Source organism: Manis javanica, chromosome 6 (genome assembly GCF_040802235.1).
Source record: "Manis javanica isolate MJ-LG chromosome 6, MJ_LKY, whole genome shotgun sequence".
NCBI lineage: Eukaryota > Metazoa > Chordata > Mammalia > Pholidota > Manidae > Manis > Manis javanica.
Window position 1 is genome coordinate 5,541,280 of NC_133161.1, and position 27,887 is coordinate 5,569,166.

Here is a 27,887-nt window from a genome sequence, read left to right on the forward strand (position 1 = left end):
TCATTAATCTACAATTACATGAACATTATGTTTAGTAGGCTCCCCCCTTCACCAAGTCCCCCCCACAGGCCCCATTACAGTCACTGTCCATCAGCATAGTAAGATTACGTAGACTCACTACTTGTCTTCTCTGTGTTGCACAGCCCTCCCCGTGCGCCCCCCTACATTATACATGCTAATCGTAATGCCCCCTTTCTTTTTCCCCACCTTATCCCTCCCTTCCCACTCATCCTCCCCAGTCCCTTTCCCTTTGGTAACTGTTAGTCCATTCTTGGGTTCTGTGATTCTGCTGCTGTTTTGTGAGAACTACTCTTACGGAGGCCCTTATCAAGGCACACCTTCAGAACAATCTCCCCGAGGATACCTTCCTTACTGCGGTCAGGCCAACTTGCCTAAGGCTCCCACCATGCTGCTCTTGCACCTCTGAATAGCGCTTATGTCTTCCTGTTATATAACTGCGTAGCTGCTTCCACCACTGGGCTGTGACTTCTTTTTGGGTAGTGGCTCTGTCTCATTGATCTGTACCCCCATTCCTCTCCAAATGCCTGGAAGAAAACAATGCCCTTTATAGTAAATTGACTTCTATTGGTAGGGAGATTGTTAATTGATGGTTCTGGGGGGTAACTGGGTAGGAAAACGTGCCAGGATTAGCTTGAGTTGGGGCTGGGTGTAAAGGGGAGGGTATGGGAGAGGTCCTAATGTGCATATGGTGGAATATCAGGGTGAACGAGGTAGGGGAGAGATCCTTTAAAACCCCACATAACCCATCTTGACAGATGCATCAAAGAAATAGTAAGAATTTCCTAGCCCTGATGCAAAGTGCAATTCCATTTTGATCACTAGGATGCCACCTCTAGAAGGGGCCTGAGCTTGAGCTACTATGACAATCCCCTCCCAGGAAGGAGGTACATAAGGAGAAAAACAGGCATATCTGGGTTCAGATTTTTGTGGGCACTTCCACTATTGCCTCCACATGCCTCCAGTGAACAATCTGGGAAGTACTCAGGTCCTCTGTCCATTTCATGGATACTGGCCCCTCCGTCAGCCCTCAGGCCTAAGCCCTCAGGCCCTGACACCTGGATGGCTGAGTCAGCCCCTAAGGAATGGGCTTCCCTAGGAAACCTTGTGATTCAGGGCCTGGAGAATGGCGTTGGACAAGCCGCCAAACCAGCTGCCTGGGCCGCCTCCTCCTTGTTGAGGCGGCAACAAGGAACTCGACCCAGTCACCTCATCGCTGGTTACTCAGATTATCCTTCCAAATCCTGGACCCCAGCTTCCCACTGCCATTAAGCCCTGGTGTTTCTCAGGGGCCCCAGAAACTGGATCAGGAATTGGGGAAGGTTTCAGAAGATAAAGAGGTAAACATAATGGAACTTCCAAGAGCCCCTTTTTCTACTGTAAGCTCCAAAATCACTTCTCGCATCCAAGAAAGCTGGCTCTCCTTTCTTCACTTCCTTCTCCTCTCAGTTTCCCCCAACCTGGCTGCAAAGTCAGGCAATCTCCCTTTTTCCCTTCCTTAGTTCTTTCAGACAAAACATTCAGGCTTCCCTCCCTCCCTCCCTCCCTTCCTGTTTTTGGTTTTAAAGCAATTCTGTGTTGATCACTGTATGTTTGTGTGTAGGCAAGTGGGACCAATTTTTAGGGAATCAAAGATTTAACATCTTGGCCCTGTAGTCCTATATCCTTTGACCCTTTTCCTTGGCTTTTTTATTTTGGCTGCTACTCTCTGGCCTCCCCTTTAAATCCACTCTGAGGTCTGAAGATGGGGTAACAGGTGTCTGCTCTGGTGAGGTGCTTCCGCGCCTGCCTCTCCAGCTGACACCCCTCCCAGGCATGGAGGCGGGGCCCTGAGAGGTTTGGCCGCAGGTTGCCCTGGTAGGGGTATGAGTGGTCAGACAGGTGACTTGGAGGCTGGGACGCCAGAGGGCTGCTCCACCTGAGTCACTGTGCTGTTGTCACCGTCCTTGTTGAAGTTTGCTCAGCAACCCCGACCTCTGTGAAAACAGCGGCAGCTCCCATCCTTCCAAGCTTTCAGGAGAAGCGGAGGGCCTGATGGTGAGGCGAATGGGCTGGGGGGGGGGCAGGGGGCGGATGGGGCGGTGGGGAGATCTGGGGCCTGGATCAGTGCCCCTCCTCCCCACGCCCCTGCCTCCTCTTCCTCCTTCTCCACGACGAGGGCACGGGGGAGGGAGGGTCTCCTTCTCTCCATCCCCTTCCTCTCACACAAGAAGCTCACCGTCGTCGTCGTCAGTCTCTCCTGTGGCCCCGGGGCCCCTGTGCCCAGGGGCCTCTCAGACCCGCCACAGTGCCCTCCCCACCCCAGCCACCGCCCCCACACAGGCACTACCCTTGATGTCACCCATCTCTGCTCCCCCATCCTTGGGTTCCCACTCCACCCCACCCCTGGGCTCGGAGACTCCCCTGCCCTCCCGCCGATGCCCCCAGGATCCTCCTGGGCTGCGGATAGGCCCTCTGATCCCTGAGCAGGATTATGAGCAGCTGGAGGACTGTGACCCCGAGGGGTCCCAAGACTCACCTCTCCATGGGGAGGAGCAGCAGCCCCTCCTTCATGTGCCTGAAGGACTCCGAGGTGGGTGTGGGACTGTGGGGGAAGTGGGTTGGGGAAGGGGCTCCCTAGGGGCTCCCAAAGGCATGGAGAACTGGTCACTGAGGTGAGAGCCAATTTCCAATGCTCTCCCCTCTGTGCCCAGGCTCCTGGCACCACATCCAGAACCTGGACAGCTTCTTCACCAAGATATCCTTTGTGCTCAGCCTGGCAGCCATGGCATGGGAGGGCCCCTTGGGCTGGCACTGCCGTCCTTGGAAGGGAGGCCGTGAGGGCACAGCAGGTTTCGGTTTGTTGGGGGACTAGCGGGAGCGTCCTCAGGGAAGGCCCTTGTACCTTATTTCTTGACGCACCGCTACATCTACAGCTACCACCAGAGGAACGGCTTTGCCTGCATCTTCCTGGAGGACGTCTTCCAGCTCGGGTGAGATGCTGGCCCCAGACCCCAGGCTCTGTCCTCTTGCTTCTTCAGTCGTGCCTGCTGCTTCTAGTCTACCCAGGGCCTCCCCAAGCAGCCCAGGGGCTTGGCGGGGTGGGGAGGACACTGGGGCTGAGCTGGAGGTTGGGCAGGGGCCTATCTGCCCTCAAGCCCCATCACCACATCCCTTGCCCTCCCAGACAATTCGTTTTCATCATCACCTTCACAACCTTCCTCCTTCGCTGCGTGGATTACAACGTTCTCTTTGCCAACCAACCAAATAATGGGACAAGACGTGGGCTACTCCATAGTAAAGTGACCTTGTCAGATGTGATCCTACCCTCTTCCCAGTGTACCCAGCGGTGAGTGACAGCTGCTTGGGAGGAGGAGTAGGTGGGGGACATGAGCAGTCTAGAGCCCTCCTTTCATTCCTTGATCTAGATCAGCAGTTCTCAGGACACCGTTAATACATTTACAGTTGATTGAAAACCCCCAAAAGCTCTGCTTATGAAAATCATATCTATCCATGTTTACCTTGTTAGAGCTTAAAGCTGAGAACAGCGTTAAAACCTAACCTAAGAATGCATAAACACACGTTCCATCGGTATAGATGCACTGTCATGTGGCCTCTGGGAGCTCCACCCTAGAGACAATAAAAATGAAAACAGCAGGAAACCTTAAATTACCCGAAAAAAGTTTGACCTTGCAGACATCTGTAAGGGTCTCTGTAAACCCCAGGGCTCACACTTTGAGAACCACGGATCTAGCTGGCGTCCCTCTCTGTGACTTTCCCATCACTCCTCAAGTCCAACCTCCCTCTCTACCGGGACCCTCTCTGCGGCTTTCTGTCCTGCCCCACACAGGATCCGCTCCAGCTCCCTGTTGGTCTTCCTTCTGATCCTGGCTGCGGCCTTCTGGCTGTTCCAGCTGCTTCGCTCAGTCTGCAACCTCTTCAGCTACTGGGACATCCAGGTGTTTTACAGGGAGGCCCTGCACATCCCCCCGGTGAGCTGGGCAGGCATGTCTGTGGAGGGGTGCTGGGTCAGAGGCAGAGGGCAATGGGGGAGTGGGGGTTGTACAGATGGAAGGACCCACTGGAAAGTGGGCCATAGGCCTCCTTGACACCTGCCCTAGGCCTGAATAACATTGGGAGGTGGGGTACCACCACTTATAAAACCTGGTTCTCCTCCTAGTAAGAGCTTAGTTGGTTTAGATGAGAAGACGATTTATAGTCACGTGCTTGTGGTTACAACAATGGGTATTGAGGAAGGGAGGTTATCTGGCTTTACAAAACAGGAGGAATTTGGGGTGGGGTGGGAAAGGTGGTAGCTGCAGAGGTGTTCCAAGCCCTGATGCAGGAACAGGGAAGCAATGAGCATCTGTGGGCAGCAGTGATGAGATGGACCCATCAGTCTGCAGGTGGGTCCTGCCAGGCCCTGGTGGGTGACCCCATCCCCCCTTTCTGGCCTCACCTCTATTGCAGTAAGCCACCGTGTGGGCCCCTGCACTGTCCCTGGTCACGCTTTGCCCCTCTTTCCTCCCTGTCTTGCTCACGCTCCCTCTCGCTCTGTTCATAAATTCTTTATTTAAGTCACAGCTCAAAGGCTTCCTTCTGAAGCCGGCTCCCCATGCTCTCCTCAGAAGTCCGGAGCCTTCTGCACAGCCCTCCTGCACAGCCAAGGGGAGAGGTTTTGAACAGCCCCTTGAGCAAGGGAGTATGAGACACCGGGAGGATCCGGAGGGCTGGGGAGCACAGGGAGGGGAGAGCGGCAGTTAGAGCGCTGCTCTTCTGGAGGCTGCCGGCCCTTCTGGCTCCCCTCCTTCCTTCTCTCTCCCCTATACCTTCCAGGGGGGGTGCAGAACCAGGGATGGCCTGGAGAGGCTGGCCCCGAAAGACCTGACTGAGCTGCACAGGGGCAGCTGGGTGAAACTGGGCTAAAGAAAGGTTTTCAGATGAGATCCAAATGAGAGCTGGCAGCCCCCATCCCAGACATGGACTCAGCCGGTGTTTTAGGAAGGTTATCTGGTAATGGAATAGGATGGGGCTGGGGGCAAAGCGTGCGAAGGCAGAAGGTGGTGAGGCCTCTGGACCAACGGTAGGAATGGGAAGGGGCAAGTTCCCCCACCTGCTGCAGTTGTGTGTGCAGGGCTGCAAGGGACTCGGAAAAATCTGCTCTTAATGAGCTGGGATCAAATACCTGAAAGGTTTAGCTTATGAAGTGTCACTGGGAAGCACCTGCCTCAGGGCCCCAGGACTGGCAGGGGCCTGAGGAACACAATTAAGAGGATGAAAGCAAGGAGGAAGTGCCCCCTGGTTAGTTACAAGCTTAGGGGAGGACAAGAGGTGGCTGAGAGGAAAAGGCGACAGGTTTCACTCCTGACAGACCCTGGGTGTGGAAAGTGGGGTGAGGGCCGATGAGGGATGTAGCTCTCGTCATCCACGCTGCAGAGGAGGGTAGGGCGCTGGCGCTCAGCTGCATGTCTCCTCAGGAGGAGCTCGGCTCGGTGCCCTGGGCGGAGGTGCAGTCCCGCCTGCTGGCGCTGCAGAGGAGCGGGGGTCTGTGCGTGCAGCCGCGGCCGCTGACCGAGCTGGACGTCCATCACCGCATCCTGCGCTACACCAACTACCAGGTGGCGCTGGCCAACAAGGGCCTGTTGCCCGCCAGCTGCGCGCTGCCCTGGGGAGGCAGTGTGGCCTTCCTCAGCCGCGGCCTGGCGCTCAACGTCGACCTGCTCCTCTTCCGCGGGCCCTTCTCACTCTTCCGCGGCGGCTGGGAGCTGCCCGACGCCTACAAGCGCAGCGACCAGCGGGGCGCCCTGGCCGCGCACTTGCGGCGCACGGTGCTGCTGCTGGCCGGCGTGAACCTGGCGCTGAGCCCGCTGGTGCTGGCCTGGCAGGTGTTGCACGCCTTCTACAGCCACGTGGAGCTGCTGCGCCGCGAGCCGGGCGCGCTGGGGGTGCGCCGCTGGTCCCGCCTGGCCCGCCTGCAGCTGCGCCACTTCAACGAGCTGCCGCACGAGCTGCGCGCGCGCCTGGCCCGCGCCTACCGTCCAGCCGCCGCCTTCCTGCGCGCCGCCGCGCCCCCAGCGCCCCTGCTCGCGCTGCTGGCCCGCCAGCTTGTCTTCTTTTCCGGCGCCCTCTTCGCCGCGCTGCTCGTGCTCACTGTCTACGACGAGGATGTGCTCGCAGTGGAGCACGTGCTCACTGCCATGACTGTGCTCGGGGTCACGGCCACCGTGGCCAGGTGCCGGCGCGTGGCGGGGGCGCGGAGGGGGTGGGGAACTGTGTGGGGGCGGGGGCATTCCTCTGACCTGGGGCCGAGCCTCCGGTGAATTCCTACCCCTCCCACTTCCCCGGGCCCCCAGCCCGGCCTTCCATCCGCACATCATCCTAACTCCAGGTCCTTTCTCCATCCGGATCCCACCTTCCAGGTCCTTCATTCCTGATGAGCAGGGCCGTGGTCGTTCCCCGAAGCTCCTGCTGCAGGCGGCGTTGGCCCACATGCACTACCTCCCCGAAGAGCCCGGCGCTACCAGCAGGGACGGCGCTTACCCGCAGATGGCGCGGCTGTTGCAATACCGAGCGGTGAGCAATATCGAGGCCCAAAGGGGGGCTCGGAGGAGGCTGTGCAGCCCGCGTGGTCTGGGAGAGGGTGTCGGACAAAGGCGCTGGGGACTGGCTCTCCCAGGGGCAGAGTAGTGACCGGTTGGGAGGTTTCCTGCCCCGGAGAGTGTCTTTGGGGACCTCTTGGTCCTGATCAGAGGATGGGCTTTCTTAGCAACCCCTTCTCAGCCTCACCCCTGCGTCCCCAGGTCTCCCTCCTGAAGGAGCTCCTGTCCCCTCTCCTCACCCCGTTGTTTCTGCTCTTCTGGTTTTGTCCTCGTGCCCTGGAGATTATTGACTTTTTTCATCACTTCACGGTGGATGTGGCTGGAGTTGGGGACATCTGTTCCTTTGCCCTTATGGATGTGCAGCGTCATGGCCACCCTCAGGTTAGAGCCCTTTTCCGGCTGGGTGAGGTTGTGGGTAGGTGGGAGTTTGCTCATCTCAGTCAAAGCAGAGCTGGGTGCCACCTGTAACCTTGAATTAGTCACTTCACTGGCCTTACCTGTCAAATGAAGACAATGACTGTAGCCAGTGTGCAAGGCTGTCCGAGGGTTACATGAGATGATGTGTGTGGAACCCTAATAGAGTTAATGGCATATCATAATGCCAGTAAAATGGGAACAAAAATCACCAGAGAGGTTGAGAAACCAGCCGGTCGGTGGATGGGGCTGGAGTAAGGCTGGGCTTCCAGACCAAAGCTGCCAGGCCAGCGCTGGGGTCCAGTGTGTACAGGCTGTCTCATCGTAGACAGTGAGCGCTGCACTCTGTCCTCGTGCTGGGTCTAGACCTAGGTCGTGCTCCGCTGCTGTATGTCTCGGTGATCAGGAGCAAGTCCCTGCTGCAGCCTCTGTTCTCTCACCTGGAAAATGGGGCTAGCATTTCCTTCCTGTTCTGCCTGCCCCACTAGGCGCCCCCTGCAGCTATAAAACCCACGTCTGTAGTGCCTGAAGGACTGTCTTTGCTTTCAGTGGCTCTCCGAGGGACAGACAGAAGCCTCACAGTCGCAGCGAGCGGAGGATGGGAAGACCGAGCTCTCCTTGATGAGGTTCTCCCTGGCCCATCCACAATGGCAGCCCCCGGGGCACAGCTCCAAGTTCCTGGGGCACCTTCGGGGCCGGGTACAACAAGACGCAGCCACCTGGGGTGCCACCTCTGTTCGCAGCCCTCCCACACCTGGGGTGCTCAGCGACTCTTCCTCACCTCTGGTGAGTCTGCCTTCTGCCCTCACCACAAACCCCATCCTCTCTTCCATCTCCTCTCTGCCTCACCCTCTGTATTAACCTGCTCCCTGGTTCAACCTGCTTTCCTGCCTTCCTTAGACCTCCTCTCACCCCTTCTGCCTTCTCTGCTCTTGTTTCCAGCCTGAGGCCTTCCTGGCCAACCTCTTGGTGCACCCCCTCCTGCCTCCACGGGACCTGAGTCCCACAGCCCCCTGCCCAGTTGCAGCCACAGCCAGCTTCTTGGCCTCCATTTCCCGCATTACTCAGGACCCAGGGTAAGAGGTGGGGTCCTGAGATACAGGAGAGCTGGGGTGGTGGGGTGGATACTCCAGGAGGAGTGTGCCCTGGAGAATTGGGAAGGGGATATCAAGGCTGGTCCTGCCATGGGGTACAGCAGGGAGGGGCATGTCTTTGATCTACTGCACTCTGTTGCAGTTGTGTGTCTCCAGGAGGAACTGGGGGCCAGAAGCTGGCCCAGCTCCCAGAGCTTGCTTCTGCTGAGATGAGTCTCCATGCCATCTACCTGCACCAGGTGAGTAGAGGAGTGCCAAAGAGAATGTGGGGAGAAAGCAGCTAAATGGAATGGAGACTAGAGCTATGTACTACTCAAGAGGAGCTGGGCGTCACATGGTGGCCCAAGAGGGAGCTCCTTATTCCTCTTCATTCCATTTAGCTCCATCAACAGCAGCAACAGGAGCTGTGGGGTGAGGCTTCAGCCTCCTCTCTGTCCAGGCCCTGGGCCAGCCCCTCACAGACACTCTCGCCTGATGAGGAGAAGCCATCCTGGTCGAGTGATGGTGAGTCAGTCAGGTGTGCAGGGGACAGGCTCAGGTGGACAGCAGGCATCATGGCACAGCCCAACTGATGGCTTTTCTCACCAGGATCCAGTCCTGCCACCAGCCCCAGACAGCAGTGGAGAACCCAGAGGACCCAGAATCTGTTCCCTGGGAGGTTTCAGGAGACTACAGATACCCAGAAGGAGCCTGGCCAGGCTTCTAGCACTGACTGAGAAGGCTCCTCAGGGTTAGTATTGCCTAGCTGGGATGGGGGTGAGGGATGAATAGGAAATTGGGTGAAGCCAGACTTGGAGGATGGAAACAGTAAGACTTGGAGGTGATAGGTCTGGAACCTAAACTCCTGGACTTGCTTGTGATGAGCCTTCTCCTCCCCCAGGTTCCCCAGGTTCCCCAGCCACAAGAGATCAGGAGGTGGAGTGGGAGGACACGCCGAGCCCTCTTTAGAGAACCTTCTTAGGCTACAGGCCCAAGGATGCTCTAGTTGAGCAGGACATGGGAGGTTAGCGACGACCTGGCTCAGAGAGCAGAGAATTGTTTGGAGAGATGCTGAAGGCATCTGGAAACAAGTCTTAGAGATGATCATCCTCATGTGGAGGGCCTAAGAGGCCACTCTCCAACTAACTGTCTTAGAGTGGTTGCCTGGGAAGAAGTCCCCAAGTATCCTCAAGGTGGAGGGTGGGGCTGAGGCAGAGAGGCAGAGATCTAGCTAAATGTAAGGGAAACCGTGAGGGCTGGGACCTGCCAGGCAGTGGACTCTCCAAGCTTGCCTGGCTCTCAGGTTCCCATTGGACTTGTGGAAGTTGGGAATAGAGACTGTGAGTGGAAAGACTCTAGAGAGGGCTGACGTTTTTGGAGTTCAGCATAGAAGTGACGTCTGAGGAAGCGGGTGTGGCTCCTCATCCTGCCGGAAATAAGCAGTAAAGGTTGCTCACGGCTGTGTTGCACATGTTTGTGACCTTAGTCTCTGGCATCCCCACTCCTGGCCACTGAGAGCTCTACCTGCTTCTCAGTCAAGAGCAAGGGAACAACCCGGGAGAACTGCCTGTGACTGCCTGGAAACCACATTTCTAGAGTGCTGGGTCAGAGCAGAATATGCAGGACAGGGCTCTTTGACAAAGAATCACCACCTCCTACATCTGCACAAGTTAAGAGATAAAGCTTGCCATTCTGTAATTTTAATCGACGGGCCTGTATTAGGATCTTAGTAGCTCTCATAGCATCTGGTCCAGTCTTGTATGGTTGCATCTTCAATAATAAATATTTGAATGACTTAGAGCTTAGGTTTCAAGATACTCCTAGGAGAGGTAAGGGGAATCTAAAATTCACCTAAAGAACATGACAGGGGTGACAGGAGGCCCTGGAATCCTACTGCTGGGAAGGGCCTTCCAAATTTAGACCTCGGGTAGGGAAATAGGCCTAGAGAGAGAGATTTTGCTCATTCCTGGGAATTAGGTGAGTCTGAGCAGACTCTGGGGAGCCACCTCGGGAGGGAAGGGAGAGAGGGCTGGTCCTGGCCAGGCCGACGGGAGAGCGGCAGAGACCGGGTCGACTGAGGGTCCCTCTCCGGGAACTGGGGAGGAAAGCAACGGGGCTCTCAGGGGCCCGGGGTGTCTGGGCCGGGAGGATCGAATGCCCAGGGTACTGCGCCCCGCAGATGACGCTCCTGCAGGGAAAAGCTCTGGGTGCGTATGCGGCTTGTCACCTCCTGGGTGCGCAGCGTGAGCCCGAAAATGTCCTCGTGATAGCGTTGCTGATCCTGCGGGGAAAGAGTTAAAAGGGTCAGGACCCCAGTCGCAGGTCTGAGCCGGAGCGGCCCCGCCCATCCGCCCCCGGAATGGCCCCGCCCCTCCGCACCCGCAGCACGCCGATGACGTCACCGGCCTCGTCTAGCTCCATGACGCCCTCCGTCGCCAGGATACGCTGTACCGTCTGCAGGACGCTGGTTGCCATGGTGACATCGCCGCAGACAAACAAGTGGCCGCGCTCGAGGCACAGCACGCGGTGCACCTCAGTTGCCAGCTCTGTCCGCAGGAGGTCCTGCACGTAGGTCTGCGGAGAGGCGGGGTTAGGGGCGGGCCCGGGGTAGGTGGTGGGCCCTGGGTGCGGAAAGGCTCCTGGCGGGCCCGGTGGGGCCTTAAGCGGCTGGGGCGGGATCTAGAGAGGCTGAGCCAAACGAGAGGCTGGCCTTGGGTAAGGTGGGTGAAACCAAACCGGGTCTTGGGCGCGCGGGTGGGGGCGGCTGCCCGAGTGCCGCTTGGTGGGATCTGAGGGGCCGGGCGGAGGGCGCGCGCTGGAGGGGGCGTGGCTGGGCCTGAGCCTGGTGCTCCGCTGGAGCTCACGTGGTTCCTTCCCCCTGTTCCTAGCTTCAGGTTATCCCCGCGCCCTTCAGGGTCCCCCACCTTAGGACTGTTGGGTTCCCGGGAGAAGGCTGTGAGGACGCGACCAAACACCCCGCGCTGCTGGGCATCCTGCACTTCGTCGCGGTAAAGGTGGTCGAGTTGGGAGCATCGGCATCCGAACACCAAGGTCATGGGGGCGGGCTGCAGTCCTGCAAGCAGCACTGAGGCTTGGGAGAGCCCCTTCTCTGGGGGCGCAGCCTTAGCGACACGTCCCACTGGCTACCCATGCCTAGGCTGACAGCTCAGGGCAGAAAGAACCACGGTTGGCTTTGGCCTCTAGGAGAGTGCAGGAAGCTTTCATAGAGACCCAGCCTGAGACACTGATTTACAGATAAGAAGCTCAGAGGAGGTGTGACTTCCCTCTGGTGGATTAAACAGTGGTGGCACTGTTAGAGAACGTAGGGCTTCTGGCTCAGAATTCTATGCCCTTTGCTCCATCTAACACTCCAGTTCTGGGACTCCTTCTAGGACTGACTCCCTTCTCTGCTCCGACCCTGTATTCTCCGGTGCCTTCAACTCCCATACTTTCTGCCTTTCTCTCAGTCACAATTCCCATCTTTTGATTTACCAGCTGCCCTGGGTACCCTGTGCCCAACTTGAACACCCTGTAGCTTCCTTCAGTCTTGGACATACCTAGGTGAACTCCAGTACAGTCCAGAGTCCACCTGGGACATTTCTGTCTTCTGAGTCCCAGCCCCATCCTCCCCAGACTTCTAGTTCCCTCTGTCCTTTTGTCCTTAATCCAGTCCAACACCCACTTTGTGCCCAGCACCAGGAAGCCAGAACAACAGCGCCCTGCCCTTGTCTCTAAGCTCTCCCTGTCCTCTTGGTCTCCGAAGTTTCTTTTAATCTTTGTGGCCTGTTCCTTGTCCTTCTTCCTACCTGGTTCCTGTCTTGCAGCTCCTGCTTCCTTTGTCCCTAGATTATGTGACTCCCTCCTGCCCCCCAGTCATTCCCTTGGCTCCCAGCCTCACCTTTGCTGTCAATGTCATGCAGCCGCTCCTGCCAAAATCCCCGAAAGGGGGCGATGCCAGTACCGGGGCCCACGAGGATGCAGGGCAAGCTGGGATCAGGCGGCAGCCGGAAGGAGGGAGCCCTAGCCAAGAACCACTTGTCAGGCCCCCTTTGCTTCCCCAGCTCCCCCATTCTTACCAGCCTGGGGCAGTGGAGAGAAGAGAACTCAACTTCCACTGATAAATGTTAATACTTGTCAAATGTTTATGACAGCATTTAGCTCATAATTGGCATGATGTGTTTATTGAAAGAACTTTGCTTACAGAGACTCCCTGGACCTGTGCATTCTGGAGTTTGGGTCAAAAGAAATATAGCACAGTTTGATTTGAAGAATGTTTTGATGTTTCATTTTAGGAGAGGTAGAAAATGTGGGACAGCAAGGACAGCCTTTTGGTACATGATGGGGTCACTGAGTACTTATTTTAAAACCTGCCCTTAATATTGATATTTGGTTTATATTCAGTATATTCGTACAGTTCATTTGTAAGTTAGCCTCCTGGATGGGTTTGAGTTACTAGGCCAAGCTGGCGCCGTCATGGGAGCTCTTTTTAGTCCCATCTGAGACTTTCAACTCCTGGCTGCTGGGTGGAGCACACTTTGGAACACAGCATGAGGGAAGGGTATCTTGAGGTCCTTTACTTTCTTTGAGTCCTCAGTGATACTGTACCCTAACTAGTGCTCCCTGGACTAAGTGGGGACTTGCCCTTGAACAGGGCAGAGTTACCAGGTGCCATGTGTCCCAACATCAGAATGACCCCAAGGATGTAGCAAGGGGCACAGTAGACTTTCTAAAAGCGACAGGGCCTGCTGGTCAAATCCCAGCCCTGTCTCTGGGAGTTGCAGTTTCAGGGCAGGACTCTTAAGTCCAAATCAGTGAAAGCCCCAGGCTTTGACAAAGTTCCGAAGTGGTTCAGCTGGACATCTCATCTTTGATATGTTAAGTGGTTCCTCCCCGCTCCCAATCACACCTGTTACCAAAGCTTTCACCCTCACGCTGTGTGACCAACCACCAAATCCTTCATCTGTCCCTGGCCACCCGTGTGGCACTTTGTCCACCCTGGCTCAGATGACACTCTCTTCTTGAGGCCTCTTCCACCTCCATCCCTCACCGTGGTCACTTACCCTCGGATGAAGCAGGGTACAGGGTCTCCTGTCTTGAGTTGGCTTAGCCATGTAGAGCAGACTCCATAGTGCAGGGGGCCCAGCCCATCTAGGGGGTCAGGGAGGAGAGGGGCCAAGTGAGAGGCCCATCCCAGGGTCCCCGTGTGGCCCTGGCCCTGGCCCCCCACTGCCTCACCCTGGGTTCTGTATGCCAGCACAGCTACTGTGATGTGGATCTCTCCTGGGTGGGCGCTGGGTGCTGAGCTGACAGAGTAGTACCGGGGCTGGAGCAGGGGCAGCTGGGTGAGGAGCAGGGGAGCAGGGAGCGCCACCGACGGAAACTGCTCCAGTACTTCCAGCAGCGTGGGGCAGCGGAACCACTTCCACTCCTCATAGCGCCGGGGGTCCTAGCAAGGGGCAGGTTGCAGGGGGCGTGGGACCTCCAACCCTGCCTGTCGGCCTCCCTGCGTGATCCCTCCTGCGCCGAGCCTCCTTGGGGTTTCTCCCTCCTCAGTTCAGGCCAACTGGAGAATTTGCAGATGGGTAACTGACTCGGGAGCTGCGTCTTAAAGCCTCAGCTCATGTTAGCCTGGTGGATTCCCCTTCCCGCGAGCTCATCCTGCCTCAGTAGCCCCTGCTTCCCACTGGAGCGGCCTCCCCACCTGACTGAGGGTCTCCAGCTCCTGCTGTTCACTGGACTCTTCGGCCAGGGTGCTGAGCAGTCGAAGGAGTTGAGGGCTGGGCGGGGAAGTGATGTCCAGGAAGAAGGTGAGAGCCTGGCGCAGCGTGCATGGGGGCAGCCGGGGGTCCCGTACCCAGTTGGGGGGAGGGCCACCTGAGGGTGGTGCACAGGGAAGCTCTGAGGAAGGAGCCAGCCTTGTCTGGGGTGGTGATTGCTTCTTGCGGGGTACACACGGATTGACCATGCCTTGAGGTGTTTTATTGGAGATCTCTCCATTGAGCAGTGGTGGTGAGCCTGTCCGGGCAGCCCCTGTGTGAGTGTGTTTGGGGTCCCTGGCTGGTTTGGATTGGTCTGGGCACCTCTGCTTTTCTCCTGCCCAACTTATTTTAACCCAGGCACTAGTGCAGCCAAAGGTAGACCCAATGACAGTTACAGAGCAGGCTGGGCTGCTAGGGGGGCCACTGGGGGAGGAGCCAGAGGGAGGGAGCGAGCAGCCTTTTGTGGGTGTGGGGGCGGTTCTGAGAAAGAAGCCAGTTCTATGGACCATCAGCAATAAGGCCAGCCTGGCAGGAGGTAGCACAGCAGTCTGTGAGCATAGGTGGTGCTGGCTGTGAGTGGAGGTGACAGCCCTCTGCCAGGTCCTGAACCTGAGGGGACCCTGGGGCAAAGGGATGGTGTAGGTGCTCACTGTTATGCCCCAGACCATGCCTGCTTACCAGGGCTGCCCTTCTCCAGCTGTTCCACTGCCACGGGCTCTCCTGGTGGAGGTGGATCCTCCACGCGGCTCAGCAGTGCCTCCACGAGGCCTGGCCGGTTGGGCGGGCAGATGCCTATGTGGTCCCCTGGCTGGTACTGGAGCCCCTCTTGGCCTCCAGTGTTCAGGCGCACCAGAATCGTGGCTCGACTGGGGGTGGGGAGAGGGGACAGTTATAGGGTGTGGGAGGCGAGGGGAAGGAGAATGTGGGAGGAAGAGGGTTCAGGGGCCTGGGAAGGAGGGGGAGGAGCAGATGGGGGTGGAGAGGCAGCCCTCCTCACGTGGACTTGCTGCTCTGCAGGTTTTCCACGGAGAGGACTGTAGCCTGGAATATCTTCCTCCTATGCACATGGGTCAGGCCTGTAGGGGGAGGCAAATGAGACTGAGATGGAGCCAGGGACCAGGGCTTGGCCCTTGAGAGTTAGTACTGGGAGCCCAGGGAGCCCAGAGAGCCAGCAGATGAGATGAGGGGGAGGTGAGGGCCGCACCTGGCAGCAGCTGGAGGCCTTCAGCCTGGGCACTCAGCCGGTACCTCTGGCGCTTCCAGCTCCGTCTGGGGCTGAAGATGTCCCGGGCGGCAGCCTTGGCATCTTCGCCCACACAGAAAGTTTCACAGGAGGCCTGAGGGGCAGGGTGGTGAGGGCTGAGGACCTAAGGCTGCCAGGGAGGGCCTGAGCAGTGAGGAGCTCAGGGCAGCTGATACGGGGCATCGAGCCGGGCCTGTTGGGTCCCCAGCTGCTGCCACCTTCCTTTCCTGGGGCCGGGGGAGTGGAGGGGCCTGGGCTCTGGAGCGGGAGGTGCCCATTGGAGGCTCCCACCTGTGGCACTGGCAGCCTAGTAGCAGGAGGGAGAATGGGACTGAAGCAGATGCTGAGGCTGCTGGGCCCTTGTTTTTCAGCACATTTCCTGGTGGGGCCACTGTGCTAGCTATCCCTCTGCACGTGTTTGTGTTTGTCACCCACTAGCTTCTTGATTGGGTGAGTGTTTACCTTGTGTCCCAGGGAGCACAGAGTAGCCCTCAGTGAACGCATCTACATGTTCATACCTGTATTCAAGCTCTGACTCCCCTATACTTATATTTCACATATCTCAGTTTCTCCACCTCTACAGCTCATAGGTTCAGATGAAGATTAAATGAGGTACTTTATGTAAAACCCTGGAGTAAGACACCAAGTGCGGTGGATATGGGAGGATTCTCTGGCTGGTCTGTTCTCCCTTGTACTGCTCACAAGAGTTGGAGGGGCCCCCTGGGGCAGGACCCTGGGAAGGTGCCTATCCTATGTTTTAGCTCAAGCACCAGTCTCGCAAGTTGCTTGTCCAGTCCCAGGCCTGAAACCTAGTGCTTATCCATGACTGGTTGCTCCCTCTCCACCCACCCCCTGTCACCAGCCCTGTTAATCTTTCTTTTGTGTGTGTGAAGTCTTATATCTCTTCCTTCCTTTCTCGGCCCCCTCCCTTCCTTCCTACCCCCACTGCTACCACCCGAGTTAGCTCAGAGTCTTCCTGCTTCTGGTTGCTGCTGCTCTAGCTGACCCTATGCCTCCAAAGCAGTATCCCTGAAATTTTATGTGCTTCCTCCTCTTGACCCAGACCCAACTTGCGGTCCATACCCAACTCCGTTGCTTCCATTTGTCTTCTTTAATCTTGTCTTCCATTCCCCCTTCTCCTCCCAATCTGGGCCTGTCTGTTTCTCAAGCCTGACCCCCTCTTCCCCACCAAACCCTCCCCAGCCCACCCCCTAGGATGTCCTCGTCTCCGTCAGTCCAGACCTGCCAAGCTCAACCCTGGGAACCCTGGCGGGGCTGTACTGCCCCAGAACGTTGTCAGGACCTGGAAAAGGAGTCCTGTTCAGCTCCAGGCACACCCCCAGACCAGGCCGAGCTGCCTCTAGAGGAAGCCCAGGCTTAGAAAGTCACAGCCCTGGAACCAGCCCTTCCTCGCACTCTCCCGGCCCAGGACCCCCTCTCGTCCAGGCGCCACCCCAAGCCTGCTGGCCTTGGACTACCTGTAGTTTCTGTGTTGGCCTCAGCTTCTGCCCTTGTCTCTGTATAATGCTCTCTTGATCCTTTCCCTCTCCGTCTAGCCTGCCCCCCTAGACAGGGGGCCCTGCCCTGTACCCCCCTTTCTTTGTGCACCCACTTAAGGGGTCCGGCCTATGCCCGACTGGAAGCTGGCACCTGCCAGGGCCTGTCTGCTCTCTTCTGCCTGGGCCAGGCCCCTCTGGTGCTGTTAGGACCATGTTGCTACTCATGAGCCAGAAGGGCTGGCTGTGAAGTGGCAAAGTGAGGGCGGATTTTGGAAGGAACAGGAATGGACCAGAGACCCACACAGGGCAGCAGTGAGGTCTCCATCCTCAACACTGCAGGTTTCCACCCCGACCCTGGGGGTGGGGGGAGTCCAGGACTGGGCCGGGAGTGGGGATGGGCCTAGGGACTCACCTGGAAGGCAGCCTGGGCCCAGCCGCGGAAGGCCTCCTCCTGGCCACACAGCTCGTCACCCTGGCCCAGCTGCAGCAGCCGCTCCCCGCCCAGCTCTTCCAGCCGTGTGTCCACCGCCCGAGCAAAGGCGCAGAAGTGGGGGTATGCCCGGGAGCCCAGGCCGAACACACAGAACCTGAGGTGCAGGGACTGTCACTGGAGCCCCTCTGCCCCCGGCCCCAGCCCACGTGTGTCTAGGCAGCTTGCCCTCCTGGCATGCCTCCCCTGGCCAAAGCTTCCCAGACCTGAGGGTGCCCAGTGCCCCTGCGCTGTCTGTGTTACTGGACTCCTTCCTCTTCCGCCGCCAGGAGGACACCAGTGGGTCTGAGCAGGAGACGCTGTTGAAGCGGATTTTGTAACTCCTGGAGAGAGAGAAGACAGAGATGGGTGTCATGGGCAACTGGAGACATGGGGTGGGCCCAGAAATAGCCAGGGGACAGATAAAGGAAAGGCCCTGTCCTTGGGCTTGGCTTTGCATCCCAGGGTCTCTGCGTTCGCAGGTCCTGCTCTTTGTTCCCTCCCCTCTCTGGAGACCTCAGGACTGACTGGCGCCTGAAGGTCCTGCAGACTGAGAGTGGGCAGGTCACAGGAAGGCAGGTGGCCAGAGGCTGTGATGGGCCCAGGCCACCTCACATCTGGCCTCCATTTCTCCCCCAAACTCCCACCTCCACTCACTTGTGCTGTTCTGGCCGAGGGGAGCTGTTGTAGGGGCCTGACATCTCCATCAGGGCCGCTGCAAAACTCTAGTGAGGGGAAGCGTTAGCATCACGGTTAGATTTGTTTTATTTTGTACTACACAGAAGTTTAAAATTGTACTGGGCTGGCCCTTGTTATTATTATTATTATTATTTGTAACTTTGAATTTTAATTTGTTTTAAAATTTTCAAAAGAGGTAGTGACCTTTGGAAACATTACAGAAGCATGTAGAGTAAAAGAAGAGAAAATCTACCCTTGTCTTCTCTCCAGCCTTGGCCCCCAAGGCATGTGCGCTATTGACAGGTGTTAACCTTCTAGCCCTTTTCCATTGTATGTATATACATATCTGTATTTATACTTTTTTAAAAAAAGTAAAAATGGGACCATATGGTACTTACCTATTTATCATCAATAATCTTTCATGGACATCCTTCCAGACTGGCGTTATTTTTTCGAATGGCTACGTGGTATCTTTTCATTTGTGTGTACCACACGTATGGGCCTTCTCTCTGACTGAGGTCATGGGGGTGGTCTATAAACAATGCTCAAACACTCAGCTATACCTGCTTCCTCTTTTGCATATTCCAGTAGGTGGTCCTCAGAAGTGGAATTGCCCAGTTAGAGGATCTAAAAACCTGATGGGGTGGTCAAATCCTCCTCCAGCAACAGGGTGGGAGAGTGCTCTTTCCTCATTCCTTTTGACACTGACGCGACAGTCCTTACTGTTTCGGCCACTTTGATAGGTGGGAACAGCTCTCAGTCTCTCTGCATTACCCTGATCACTAATGGCACTGACATCTTCTAGAAGGTTGAGCTGCATCACATGCTACCACAGAAACAGCTTAAAACTACATGGAACAACCTTCACACAAGAAAAAGCAAAATGTGGCAAAATGGAATGTTAACTGTAGATGTATTTGAGTGGTGGGTCTACAGATTCACCATAATTAGCATGAACTACCTTAATTTCACTTTTTGAATCTTTTATTGAAGTGTAACATACATATAGCAAAACACACATATAAATGTACAGCTGTATAGATTTTCACAACTGAACCTACCTGTATAATCAGCATCCCATTCAGAAACATCACCAGCATTCTAGAAGTCACCTTGGTGCCCCTTCCCAGTCGCCACCATCCCTGTTCCACCCCTGATGACCTGCTTAGAACACCACACATTTGTTTTGTCTGTTTCTGAGCTTGATACAAAGTGAATCCTGTGGTCTGTATTCTTTTGAGTCTGGCCTCTTCCCCTCTACATTACGTCTGGAAATTCATCTGTATAGCTGTGTGCTTGTAATTCATTCACCCTCTCTGCTGAATAGCATTTGAATAGACCACAATGTATTTATCCAGTCTACTGTTGATAGTCATTTCAATTGTTTCCAGTGTAGGGGTATTATGAATGATGCTGCTATAAATATTCTTGTTGGTGTCTTTAATAAATATACCCAGTTTCTGTGGAGTTTATTTCTACATTTTTTTGAAAATTGAGGTATAATTTACATATAGTGAAATGCACAGAACTTAAGGGTGCACTTCATCCCATTTGGCTGTTGGGCAGTTTAAAAACAAAAAAGTTGAATATACATCTACCCAATGACCCAGCCATTCCACTCTTAGGTATTTATTCAAGAGAAATGAAAACATAAGCCCACAAAAGCCTTGTACAAGAATGTTCATAACAGCTTTATTCATAATAGCCAAACACTGGAAATGGCCCAAGTGTCCATCAACAGGAGAATAGAGAAACAAACTGGGTGTGTCTCACAGGGAGCACAGCTGGGCTGTGGAGGGGGCTGAGCTACTGAATCACTCACAGTGAGGTAAGCCCCCAAAGCAGGCTAAGTACTGTGTGCTCCCCTTTCTGTGATGTGCTAGGTGGGCTAGCCTAGCTGACAGTGGTCACATGGTGGGGGTGTTTGATGGGGAGTTTGACTCGGAAGGAGATTGGCTGGGGGAGTTGACAAGGGGATTTTCTAGGTGATGGAAATGTTCTAAAACTAGGGAAGGTTGTGGTCATGTAGGTGTAAATGCTACTTTCATATTAAAGAATAGTCGGTAATCTTGTTTTTGTACAGAAGGCAAAGCAGAATGAGGTTGAAATGGGCAGCAGGGTAGAAGGGTGCTGGAGGAGGCACTTAGTGCTCAGAAGGCATTTGTCACCTGGAAGCCAAAACAGGTAAGGGCACCAGAAGTGAATGTAGCCCAGCCCAGAGACAGGGCAGCTTGAAAGATAATGGTTAATAACACAGTATTCAGTGGTGATAACTCTGGCTTGTTTCTTTGAAGATTTGCCCAGAAAGTGAAGTTGCCTAATTGCTGTTGACATCTGAGCAGTGCTCCCTACTTTTGTTGAGAAAAGCAGAAAAGCAAAAGCTAAAGTCGCACATGAAGTGGAGCATCACTGTTTCCCCTTTTGTCAATGCCCGAGAACGGGCTAACCTCACGAGCCAGAAAAGAAGTGCTTTCTATGTATTAAACACTTGCACTGATAGTGCAGATGACTTGGAGACATAGTCAAGCAGGTGTGTGTGTGTTGGGCAGCCCAGGGTGGTCCAGGAGTATGGCTCGCACAGACTCCTGGGCCCCAGGGAATGTCCATGCTCCCACTCTGGGGAACTCTCGGGCCATCTCCACTTTCCGTCGGGGGGTAGGGTTCCTGCCCAGCCTCTCCAGTTTGAGTCTCCCTCATTCCCAGGTTCAGGCCTCACCTCTCCATTCTCTGGGGGATCCCCATTCCCAAATGTGCTGGTCACCACCAACACCAGCGTCTCATGCTCGAGGGACACCACGTCATACTCATCCATGCACAGGACCTGTAGACGAGGAGAAGACAGATGTCCCAGGGACTCAGGCCCTGCTGCCCCTGGTCCTTCTACTCTGGCCCTCCCTGGAAGGCAAGATTCAGGCTCTGACTTGATCCTTGAATCCTTGTGGATCCTGGCATTCCTCATGGGCCCTGGCTTGTGGCCCTCTCCTCTCCAGGGTGTAGATGAAGATGTGCCTCCCCCATGCCCCCAGATTCCTACTTTTCTGGGCTCAGCCCTACCCGGGGGTCGAAAGCCTTCCGGAAGAGCCTCCCCAGCTGCTGTGCGTAGCTCTGGGCCCTGCCGGTCTCGGAGCCATACAGGATCGTTGCCTTCACTCGCTTTGCCATCACGGTGCCCATGAGTGAGGCAGAGATCTTCACTGCACTGTGGGCAGGGGTGGGGAGAGGTGGTCCCAGGTGCACGCTGCCGGGGCCTCTCCCCAGGCTCATGGTCTGGGCCCCTTTACAGCAAGGTCTTGGGGCACAGGGTGGTGGGAGGAGAGGGTGGTATGCCTTCCCACCACCCAGCCCGCCACTGGAGCTAGTCTCCCTGGGTGAGGGGGATGGGCAGAACTCCAGGGCACCTACTTGGCCACCTCCTTAAAGGTCTTTTTCCTGGTGATGCCGGCACCCTTGACTGCATTCCCCTTCCAGGGGTCTGGCTGCAGGGGATTGGTGGGGGATTGGAGGGAAGGAAAGGAAAGGAAAGATTGGAAACCCCCTGGGGCTGCTTAGTTAGAGCTGGCCTCAGTAGGCAAGGACCGGTGGGGTAGGCACCTGGTAGCGGAATGTAGGGGACAGGATATAGTTGACCATCTCTTGATGGAAGACGGGGGTGAGGCTGCCCGAGATGGGGGGCACGATCCAGGCCCAGTCAGCAGGGCAGCCCCCCCTCGCCTTCTGCTCATTCTCCAGGTGCTTCATAAAGGAGGCTGTGGCAGCATGGTGATCCACAATGGTCACTTTGGCCAGCTGGGATGAGGGAGGGAGGGGATGTATGGGCTTAGACTTAGCCTGGAGACCCGTACTTCTGTCAGCTGCAACCCCACTGAGCCCTGGGTCATTCCAGATGTAACATACACTGTGTTCCCCCAAACCAGTGTCTCCCCTCACAGCATGCATAGTCATGCTTTAAGTTCAGCATGCAATAGCCCCCCACCAAGCCAAAGTATCCTAAACTTTTAAGACCCATAGAAGTACTCAGCAGGCATTAATTTGCTCAAACTAAAATGCTCAGCACACCCTCCATCTGAAATTAGTTCCCAGAATCCACTGAGTCCCACAAATTACAATACCCAGTATGCCCTGGGGACCAGCATTCCTGCAGGTGCAATGATCAGCAGGGCTCCTGACACACACCAGACCCCCTACTGCAGCACCTGCAGTAGTGTGGCTGTGTCCCCTGATCTGCAGGCCCAGTGTGCCCTATGGCACTTGGACTACGAAACTCTTTCCAGTTGTCTCCAGCGACTGCCCCAGCTTCTAAGTGTGTCCCTGTCTTTCCAGCTTCTAAGTTGCCCTCCTGGCCTGTCTGGGCCATGCACCTGGTAACTGTGCAGGACAGCCAAGTTGATTTCCACTGCTGCCTTGTCTTTCCACAGGGAAGAGGTCGTCCGGGTATCCAGGTCCATGCAGACGGCCACATCCTGGGAGCAGAGGTGCATGGCATTGGTAGAGATGGGGTGGTCGAGAGTGCAGAGAGCAAATCTGTCTCAAACTTGTGAGTGGAAGGAGTGAAGGTGGGTGGGTGGCCATCAGGAAGCCTGACTGCTTAGTTGGGGCTGGTTCAGTTCTCACATGCCAAGATGCCAGCAGCACACAGAGGGACCCTGGGTCAGTTACCTCTTCTTAGTTCTGGTCCTTAAAGTCTCATCTCTATAATGGGTCTTAGCAGTTTTTGAGTCACGATCTGCTTTGAGAATCTGATGAAAGCTTTAGGGCTATGGATCCTATCCTCAGAAATTAGCTACATATTTGCCCACAGGCACAAACACACGCATGCACCCCCATCCTTTTGCCCCAACCTCAGTGGTTCCAGAGCCCTCCCCAAAGTTCTACTTTAGGAGGCAGCCTGGACCTGAAATCTGTTTCCTCCGTTGATGACATTCTGTGGCTCTCTGTGTGAGTCAACAGCTCTAGCCCTGGAGTGGGTGGGGCGTGCAGCTCCCCGCAAGCCCGCCTCTACCCTCCCTGTTGGTCCTTACCTCCAGGATGTTGTAGCGGTGAGGGTCACACAGGTTCCGCGTGCCGATCTCAGTGCTCATGTACCAGCCACTGAAAGGGGCTGCAGGGAACTCTAAGCCCCCAATTTCCAGAAGCATGTTGGACACCGCTGGGAGGGCATACCAGCGCAGGCCCAGGGCTGCGAACCACTCCAGCCTGGGGGTGTTGGAGCAAAGGGTCAGGCTCCCTGTGGAGCCTTGCCTTCCTGACCTCTCCCACCACCTGACCCAGGCTCTCATGCTCACGTGGGGTGCTCCAAGGGCACCTCGAGGACCAGCTCAGGGGGCAGGGCAAAGAGTTCTGGGGGCTCATCTGGGGCCTGGATCAGCAGGGGCAGTACATCGAAGCGGCCGTTTCCGGGGGTCCAGCCATGCTGGACGCAGAGCTGCAGGGAGCAGGGCCGGAAGCAGGTGTGAGGGGGCCCTCTTCTTCGGCACCTCCCATCCTTCAGCTCAGTAAGGGTCCCCTCTCCCGCTTCACTCTTTGACCGGACTCCCAGGCCTCACCCACCTCGGTGATCTCCACGTTGGCCGGGTCCCCCCGCACGGAGCCGTCCTGCTGCCGGTAGCCCGCGTAGCGCACCAGTTGGCTGTTCCAGATTCGGAAGTCCCCACGGCCGGGGCTGCGCTGGGGGAACACTGTGATGGCCGAGCTGACGCGAGAGGAGAGCTGGTCAGAGTCCCGGTTTGCTGCCGCCTCGGGGAGGGGTGGGGTCTGGCCCGGCGGGCGCGGAGGGCTGCTCACCGAAGGTTTCCCCGGTTGGTGGCGTACTTGACGTGACTGCAGATGTAGGTGAACATTTCCTGCGCAGAGCTGCAATCCCGGGCATCGAACACCTGACCCGCCAAGGCCGGGGGGCAGGAGGGAGAGGGGGTCTTCAGTGTCAGCCCCAGGAGAAAGTGAGGAGCAGAGGGGGAGGAGCCTCGAGGGCCAGAGGTGCCCCTCCGCAGCCCTTCTCTGTGAAGCCGCCCTGGCCGTTTGTGCCCTCACTGACCCTCTCTGTCCTATACCCCACACCCTCCGCATAGCTTGGTCGGGACATCTCCCTACCCCTGCAGAAGCTGACTTGGTACCGGGTATGGCGGGGGGCGCCCAGTCATTGCCAAAGTACTGATTGGGGAAGGGCACCAACTGACGGGGAGGCCCCCTAGGGGTGTGGGTAGTGAGTTCCCCATTAGCCACTGTGCTCAAGCAAGGCAGGTGACTGTGCCAGTCACCCGACTCTGATGATAGGAAGGGGGTGGCTGCCCTAGGTGGCCTCCAAGGACTCTGCCCATCCTAACATTATGATGTAGGAGGAGACATCTTGACTGGCTGAGTGTGGGGGCCCAGCAGGAGGCTGGGAGGTCCCTTTCCTACTGGAGGGAGGAGGAGACTTGTGTTAGTGACAGGGGTTGTGGGTGGCAGTGGCTGGCCTGGGGCCAAGGGAGGGATGTGCGGTGAGTGGGGTCAAATGTGGAAGTTCTGGTGGGTTCAGTTGAGCTAGGGCTTTGAAGACTGCAAGGGCATGCAAGTGTCAGACAGAATTGTTCTTTTATTCAAGACTCCTTTGGGATTTACTGAGCATGTGGCTTCATTCCAAATTCTTTGGTAGCCAGTTATAGCTAAGGAGGCCAAGGTCATGGGTCAACTTCCCTGTGGGTCAGCTTGCTTCTCATAGTGCCAGGTCACAGGCTGTTCCAGTAACCCAGGCTGGCTCTGAGTCATGTGGTGGGGTGTGAAGGACTGCGTGGGGCCAGGGCACTGGGGACTGGAAGGGAGCAGTGTGTTTGGAGTGAGGAGGCTGGGCTGGGAAAGCGAGGCCCACATGGAAGAAGCAGCTGGGGGTGGGGGGGCTTTTCCAGAAGGCTGCTGCGGTCGCTCTGACAGCACCCCCTCCAGGGATCACTGCTGAGCTGCCCTCTCCAACTCCATGTGTCTGGCTGTTTCTTCCCCCACCTCCAGCCAAGGCACAGCTATGGGGGGTCTAACAACCAGGTGTTAGCCAGGGAGCTGATGGCTTCCCAGGGCTACCGGTCTCTAAGGTAGTGGGCAGGCATCTCCCCACTGCTTGGGACTCCCAGGGAAGCTGTAGGAACTGCCTGCACCCCTCTTCTCTTCTGGGTCCCCAGTTCCCATCCTAGGCACTGCTAGCCAGCCACACCTGCAGCTTCCCCCACTGGATCCGACCCACACAGCGTGGAGCGTTGCGCCAGGCCTGCTTGGCCCCGAACACCAGCTCACTCTCCCGAAGCTGGTAGGTGCCTGTGGCCACCACCTCAGCTTCCACCTCCTGAAGCCGTTGCTCATGGGCCTGGGAACCACTCCTGTGGGGGACGGGAACGGAGGAAGTTGTGTGGCCCTCAGGCTTTGTGTGGCTTGTGAGGGAGGCTGGTGGGTGCTGAGCTCTGGTCCTGTGTGGGTGGCATCAGGACGGGGGATAGGAGTGGATTCCAGGGAGGTAATCATGTTTCCAGGCCTCATCAGGACAGGGACCCCAGGGCAGAGGACGGGGCGGGCTGTGGGCCTCAGGGCAGGGTCTCACCGCTTGATGGAGCTGTAGTACTGGTTGATGAAGTCCCTGGCCTGGCTCAGCAGCTGCTCAGCAGGTGGAGGGGCCTGGGAGGGCCGGCTCTGCAGTTTCCGTGGAAATACTAGGGAGCCCAGGCAGCGTCGTGGGGTGCAGGGCCCATCCTGGGTTGGGGTGGGGGCAGAGGAGGAGAGAGCAGGGAGCCAAAGGTGAGGACCAGATCAGGGTGCACGGCCCTGGGATGAGGGGCAGAGGGAGGTCTGGACTGGGGAGGTGTGGACTCAAGGCAGGGGCTGAGGCTGGAAGTAGGGGTGAGGTTGGGCTGGGTCAGTGCAGGACCTGGGGCAAGAGCCAGAGGCTGAGAGTCACCAAAGCACTGAGCATGCGCGCTCCTTGCTCCTCCAGCTCTCTGGCCTCTGGAGACCGGGGGCCCGTTCCGGAGGGCAGGCCTCAGCCATTCTGGCCTCAGCTGGGATGGGAGGGCTCTGGGCCTTACCTGCTGTGCCTGGGCGCTCAGGGTGTCGTAGGTGATGCTGCCCACCTCCCAGTTCTTCACACGGGGGAACTTGGGCCCCTCTGGGGCCCGGGTGAGCGGGGGGCTGTTGGGAGCCGGGGGTCACGGAGGAGGGGTGTTTCCTTCTGGATGTACCCAGAGAAGCAACCCCCTGCCTCCAGCGCTACCAGTACTGCTGATTTACTGCTGGCCTGACAGATGTGCTCTTACATGGTCTCTCAGCCCTTACAGCAACCTAGGGGTGTGTAGTGCTTACACCCAATTTACAGCTGAGGGACGAAGGCTCAGCAAAGTTAGGGGCCCAGCCGGGCCTTGCAGGCAGAGCTCACAGCCTCTTCACCCGGGTCCACCTAGCTCCTACACATCCTCCGGATGCTCAGCGCTGAGCTCCTGAGCGCCTGGCCCCAGGCTGGGTATTCATCCCCATGCAGGGCCCACCTTGCCTTTTGTGAACATGGGGTGTCCAACCCCCCAAAGTTGTGATGAGCCCTACCTTGAGAGGGGGATGGAGCCCATGCTGAGCAGAGGGAAGCCCCAGCAGGGATTCCTCAGGCCCAGATTTCCCTCCCCACTCACACCCCTCCTGACAGCAGCCATCGTGTGAAGGGAAGCCTCAGAGGCCTTATCACTTCCTCCCAGAGCTGCCAGGCCAGCAGTGAGGAGGAAGGGAGGGACTCGGGCCTCAGGGCGTCTGTGTGGAGCCCTTCCCCGGGAGCTGCCTGCAGCCCAGCCGCCCAGCCTGGCCTGGTGCTCCGCCTGGCCTCAGCATGTCCTTCCTCTCTCCAGAGACCTCTGTCCCTGAAAGCTCCCTCTGGGGGCTGGCGCTGCCAGGTTAGCTGTGGGCTTGAAGGCCGCTAAGAGGGAGTCCTGGAGCAGGGGAAGGGCCTCCCTGTGCTGTCTTCTCAGTCTCCCATCCCAAGGGCCTGAGTGTCCTGGCCCAGCTCTCTCCCTCTCCGTGAGATCCATCTTCTCACTCTTCCATAACTACCCTCCCAGCCTCTTACTTTCTTTTTAAATAATCTTTACTGGTTCTTGAAGGCTCGCCAGAGCTATATAAACTTACAACAACCCCATAGATAAATATGCTATATCCCTATTTTATATATATGTAGAATCAGAATTATTAAATAACTTGCTCAAAGTCAAACAGTTTGGCAGCAGAGCAGCATTTAAACCCTGGCCATTCAAACCTGGAAAGCTGGCACCTTTACCGCTGACTTTCACCTGTTCCTGCTGGCCCTGATCCTGGTCTCTTGTCTGAGCCTCCCGACCATCCTGTTCTTTCCAAGCTGATAGCCAGTTTGTGTTGGCGACCTGGCCCTCCTGGTTGGGCTGCAGGCTCCTGCCCTCCCCAGCCCCAGGCTTCAGGCCTTGACACCCACTCTCCTGCCACCTGCTCCAACCCTGGTGGCCCTCACCTGTGGTCTAGTGCAGGCTGGGGTGCAGGTGCTGGTGCCCGGCTGGGCTCAGGTGCTGGGGAGGCTGGGCCCTGCTTGCCGCACAGCCCAAGGCCCAGCCCCAGCCCCAGGCCGCAGGGCGGCCCAGGCTCCTGACCCACGCTCTTCAAGTTGCCCATGCTGGCCTTGCTTCAGTTCTGCTGCTTCAAGCAGAGCCTGGGCCTTTTCCTTAGGAAGGGGAGGCGTCAGTGGGAGGGGGCTCTCTGGTGCTGGCCCTCGCCCCGCCCCTGTCCCACACACAATGGGACAGGAACAAGGCCGGCTGGGAGGCTCTAAAGCCTCGGCTCCATGCCCGCCAGCCCAGAGGGTGGGGGGCCGGACGCCTGGGTTCCGCTCCAAGAACTAAGGCTGATAAGTGAGAACCCAGGTGTCCCATGGAGCCCTGGGGTGGAGTGCAGGAGCTGAAGTGTTGGTGGGGGGATAATGGAGTGAACGGCCAGAGGGTCAGAAGGGCCCTTCTGAGATGCCTGACCAGATTAGAGGCCTCCCACCTCACCTTTGCCAGCCTTGCTCTAAGGGGTGAGGCAGAAGGTGAACACTCAGTAGCAGGGCATGATTCCCAGATTCTTAGTGACCACAGGGACCTGTAGGGTTGCTTAGGTGGTATTCTTCACCAACTTCCCCACATTTAAACCCCCC

At 56.9% G+C, this 27,887-nt stretch overlaps 3 protein-coding genes across 9 annotated transcripts in view; 2 read left to right on the top strand and 1 right to left on the bottom strand.

Moving 5' to 3' along the window:
• The first annotated feature begins 1,206 nt into the window (after window positions 1-1,206).
• On the top strand, window positions 1,207-20,248 carry ATG9B (autophagy related 9B). 3 transcript variants are annotated; one of them, XR_012132052.1, is made up of 16 exons: window positions 1,893-2,590; window positions 2,712-2,755; window positions 2,926-2,990; window positions 3,185-3,346; window positions 3,848-3,989; window positions 5,475-6,229; window positions 6,417-6,570; window positions 6,798-6,977; window positions 7,560-7,796; window positions 7,953-8,086; window positions 8,247-8,343; window positions 8,485-8,608; window positions 8,693-8,834; window positions 10,469-10,655; window positions 10,972-11,091; window positions 19,815-20,248. XR_012132052.1 is itself a non-coding variant. In XM_036999201.2 (15 exons), the coding sequence occupies exons 2-14, from the start codon at window positions 2,053-2,055 to the stop codon at window positions 8,818-8,820; spliced, it is 2,760 nt and encodes a 919-aa protein (XP_036855096.2). In that variant the 5' UTR covers window positions 1,207-1,358; window positions 1,974-2,052; the 3' UTR covers window positions 8,821-8,834; window positions 8,985-9,883. The 3 variants fall into 3 exon arrangements, 1 of the variants encoding a protein (XP_036855096.2); XM_036999201.2 differs by lacking the exons at window positions 10,469-10,655; window positions 10,972-11,091; window positions 19,815-20,248 and adding exons at window positions 1,207-1,358; window positions 8,985-9,883 and having other exon boundaries at window positions 1,974-2,590; XR_012132051.1 differs by lacking the exon at window positions 19,815-20,248 and having other exon boundaries at window positions 10,469-10,651; window positions 10,972-11,175.
• On the bottom strand, window positions 10,062-27,408 carry NOS3 (nitric oxide synthase 3). 2 transcript variants are annotated; one of them, XM_073238218.1, is made up of 26 exons: window positions 27,210-27,408; window positions 25,774-25,876; window positions 25,293-25,441; window positions 24,912-25,161; window positions 23,513-23,604; window positions 23,279-23,420; window positions 23,014-23,153; window positions 22,750-22,924; window positions 22,090-22,191; window positions 21,323-21,517; window positions 21,134-21,207; window positions 20,786-20,930; window positions 20,448-20,552; window positions 17,711-17,778; window positions 17,281-17,397; window positions 16,997-17,171; window positions 15,047-15,179; window positions 14,840-14,918; window positions 14,521-14,708; window positions 13,785-13,957; window positions 13,319-13,529; window positions 13,144-13,231; window positions 11,982-12,103; window positions 11,008-11,156; window positions 10,463-10,657; window positions 10,062-10,364 (listed from the first exon to the last, which is right to left on the bottom strand). In XM_073238218.1, the coding sequence occupies exons 1-26, from the start codon at window positions 27,365-27,367 to the stop codon at window positions 10,203-10,205; spliced, it is 3,690 nt and encodes a 1,229-aa protein (XP_073094319.1). In that variant the 5' UTR covers window positions 27,368-27,408; the 3' UTR covers window positions 10,062-10,202. The 2 variants fall into 2 exon arrangements, with proteins under 2 accessions (XP_073094319.1, XP_036855092.1); XM_036999197.2 differs by having other exon boundaries at window positions 24,912-25,074; window positions 27,210-27,407.
• Window positions 10,558-27,887, top strand: part of KCNH2 (potassium voltage-gated channel subfamily H member 2) — a 60,855-nt gene continuing 43,525 nt past the window's right edge. The window contains exon 1 of one of the 4 annotated variants that reach the window (XM_073238220.1): window positions 10,558-10,651. The gene's annotated coding sequence lies outside the window, so the exon portion shown is untranslated. Of the gene's footprint in view, window positions 10,652-10,984; window positions 11,098-23,299; window positions 23,441-27,887 lie in introns of those variants that run through there. The other 3 variants (XM_017651670.3, XM_017651668.3, XM_017651671.3) reach the window with 3 other exon arrangements.

Bases quoted from the DNA above. Each gene is read 5' to 3' on its own strand.
- ATG9B (XM_036999201.2), top strand. From the start codon at position 2,053: ATGGTGAGGCGAATGGGCTGGGGGGGGGGCAGGGGGCGGATGGGGCGG. The intron at 2,756-2,925 runs ATATCCTTTGTG...ACGCACCGCTAC, and splicing joins TGGACAGCTTCTTCACCAAG to ATCTACAGCTACCACCAGAG. The intron at 7,797-7,952 runs GTGAGTCTGCCT...TCTTGTTTCCAG, and splicing joins GCGACTCTTCCTCACCTCTG to CCTGAGGCCTTCCTGGCCAA.
- NOS3 (XM_073238218.1), bottom strand. From the start codon at position 27,367: ATGGGCAACTTGAAGAGCGTGGGTCAGGAGCCTGGGCCGCCCTGCGGC. The intron at 25,877-27,209 runs GTGAGGGCCACC...GGCTCCCAACAG, and splicing joins CAGCCTGCACTAGACCACAG to CCCCCCGCTCACCCGGGCCC. The intron at 12,104-13,143 runs GTAAGTGACCAC...GTTCTTGGCTAG, and splicing joins GTACCCTGCTTCATCCGAGG to GGCTCCCTCCTTCCGGCTGC.